The sequence below is a fragment of the Psammomys obesus genome, unplaced genomic scaffold, assembly GCF_907164565.1.
Source record: "Psammomys obesus unplaced genomic scaffold, mPsaObe1.curated_primary_1811, whole genome shotgun sequence".
NCBI lineage: Eukaryota > Metazoa > Chordata > Mammalia > Rodentia > Muridae > Psammomys > Psammomys obesus.
Genome location: NW_026592347.1, coordinates 1 through 2,167, shown reverse-complemented (window position 1 = coordinate 2,167; position 2,167 = coordinate 1). Strand labels below are relative to the sequence as shown.

Genomic DNA, 2,167 nt, shown 5'->3' with positions numbered 1-2,167 from the left:
AAAACTAAGATAAGAAATAGTTGCACTAACAAAACATTTGTCTCAGCTGGGCGCGGTGGCGCACGCCTTTAATCACAGCATTCAGGGAGGCAGAGGCTGGCGGATCTCTGTAAATTCGAGGTCACCCTGGTCTACAACGTCAGTCTAGTCCAGCCAGTGCTACACAGAGAAACCCTGTCTCGAGAAACCAAACCAAACCAAGCATCCTCGTTTGAAGGATATGGAAGGACGAATTTACAAACGGTTTGTTTCCGTCCAGGTCTCCTATTTCCTACACCTAGAACACACATTACAAAGACGTGAGCCACGGCGTCCCACGGTGGTGTAGCGCCGCCTTTAGTCCGTCTACTCCGGGCAGTCACACACCTCCCACAATGCATCTGGTCTCGCCTAACAACTAGGAGTGTGCGTCCAAATTCTGGAACACTTCCGCTCTGGAGATAACGTGAACCGGATATTATACTGCCTACAATTACTTCCTGGTTCAGGACGTATCACATTTTAATCTTCCGCCAGCAGATTAACTAGTCCCGCTGCTACTTTGCGCCACAGGTAATTTCTAGGGCTTTGTTCCAACCCTACACTTCATAGGAAACGCTAAAGAATTAGGTAAATTGGAGTACAGTGGCTGCTAAGAGTAACCAGAATTCCTCTCCTCTAAGGATTTCTTTTCTCCGGCGCGGGCGTAAGGCTCTCGTGCTATATAAGAGCGTCCGGTGGGGCGCCGCATCCTCTCTCGGGTCTTGACTCCAAGATGGTGAGTGCGGCGGCGTGGTGAGCGCGCGAGCCTGGGCGGTGGGGAGGGGTGGGTAGGTTTTCGGATTGTGGGGATTTGAGAGTCGGGGGCCTGGGGGAGGAAGTTAAGAAGTGTACATCTGTCCCGGGCTTGAAGGGCCTAGGTCGCATGGCTCGGTTTGTCGGGGCGCGGGCGGTGGCTGGCCGGAAAGGGCTGGGTAAGTTGCACCCTTTCCTAACAGGATCTTCTTTCGTGTTCAGACCAAAAAAAGAAGAAACAACGGTCGAGCTAAAAAGGGCCGCGGCCATGTGCAGCCGATTCGCTGCACGAACTGCGCCCGCTGCGTTCCCAAGGACAAGGCCATTAAGAAGTTCGTCATTCGGAACATTGTAGAGGCCGCTGCTGTGAGGGACATATCCGAAGCAAGTGTCTTCGACGGTAAGTCGGCCACGTGAGGTCAAGTGTGTACGGAGAGTGAAAAGGTGTACTTGGCTACCGTCAGCGTTGGGCAGAGGGTGCCTTTTGTGGCCTAGTAAAAAACGTTTAGCGTTGAGGTTTGAGCTTAGATTTTTTTTCTTTCCGCCCTCTTGGTCGAGGCTCCTGCATGGTAGACAAACCACGCCTGCGTCCTGTCCGTGTGACTGCGTATTTTGGAGAAGAGAGTCTGTAAGAGGTAGAAACGTGATAAACCCAGAAGCTCTTTCCTAGAGAAAATGAGCTACTTTTAAAACGAGCAAAGACTTAGCTGTAAATGAAGCAGGCTGCAGGTAGGTTTTCTGGAACTCGATGTATAGACCATCTGGCTCTGAACTCGGGCCAGTTCAGGGAAGGTGTGTCTGCCCCGCCAGTGTGTCAATACGCCTGGCTGATTTCCTTGACTTAGGCGATGATGATGATAGGTATGGGACCTGCCAACAGAATTGGACTCTCTCCTTCCCTAGCCCATGCCCCAAGAGCTGTCTGTGTTGGGTGGGTTTATCAGAGCTGTGCATGTCACTGCTGGACTGCTGAGTGGTCTTGTGGAGGTGGTGTGTGTGTGTGCACCTGAGAAGAATTCTGACCAGTACAGTAAGGGGGTCACAGTATGCACATATATCTAATCTGCTTCTCAATTTGTTAGCGTACGTGCTTCCCAAACTTTATGTCAAGCTGCATTACTGTGTGAGCTGCGCCATTCACAGCAAGGTGGTTAGGAATCGATCCCGTGAGGCCCGGAAGGACCGAACACCTCCACCACGATTTAGACCTGCTGTAAGTAATTTTTGTTTTAACCTGAGACTTGGGGACTTACCCAGAGAAATGTCTACTACGGTTTTAGTCTGGTATGATTGCTTTACCAGAGCTGGTGGGAATGGTGTGGTATCTTCCAAGTTCATTTTATAGTGGGGGGGGGCAAACCTAGGTCCTCAACTTGCTAGTGATGAGTGCTCT

General features: G+C 50.9%; 1 protein-coding gene across 2 annotated transcripts; it reads left to right on the top strand.

Annotated features, from left to right (window-relative positions):
- Positions 1-496: 496 nt before the first annotated feature.
- LOC129681226 (40S ribosomal protein S26-like) lies at positions 497-2,132 on the top strand. Of its 2 annotated transcripts, XM_055613125.1 has the most exons (4): positions 497-552; positions 663-757; positions 997-1,174; positions 1,857-2,132. In XM_055613125.1, exons 2-4 carry the CDS (start codon positions 755-757, stop codon positions 2,117-2,119), a joined length of 444 nt encoding a protein of 147 aa, XP_055469100.1. In that variant the 5' UTR covers positions 497-552; positions 663-754; the 3' UTR covers positions 2,120-2,132. The 2 variants fall into 2 exon arrangements, with proteins under 2 accessions (XP_055469100.1, XP_055469099.1); XM_055613124.1 differs by having other exon boundaries at positions 507-757.
- Positions 2,133-2,167: the final 35 nt, after the last annotated feature.

Excerpts from the sequence above, each read along its gene's own strand:
- LOC129681226 (XM_055613125.1), top strand. Across the intron at positions 1,175-1,856 it reads CGAAGCAAGTGTCTTCGACG|CGTACGTGCTTCCCAAACTT; the intron begins GTAAGTCGGCCA and ends TCAATTTGTTAG.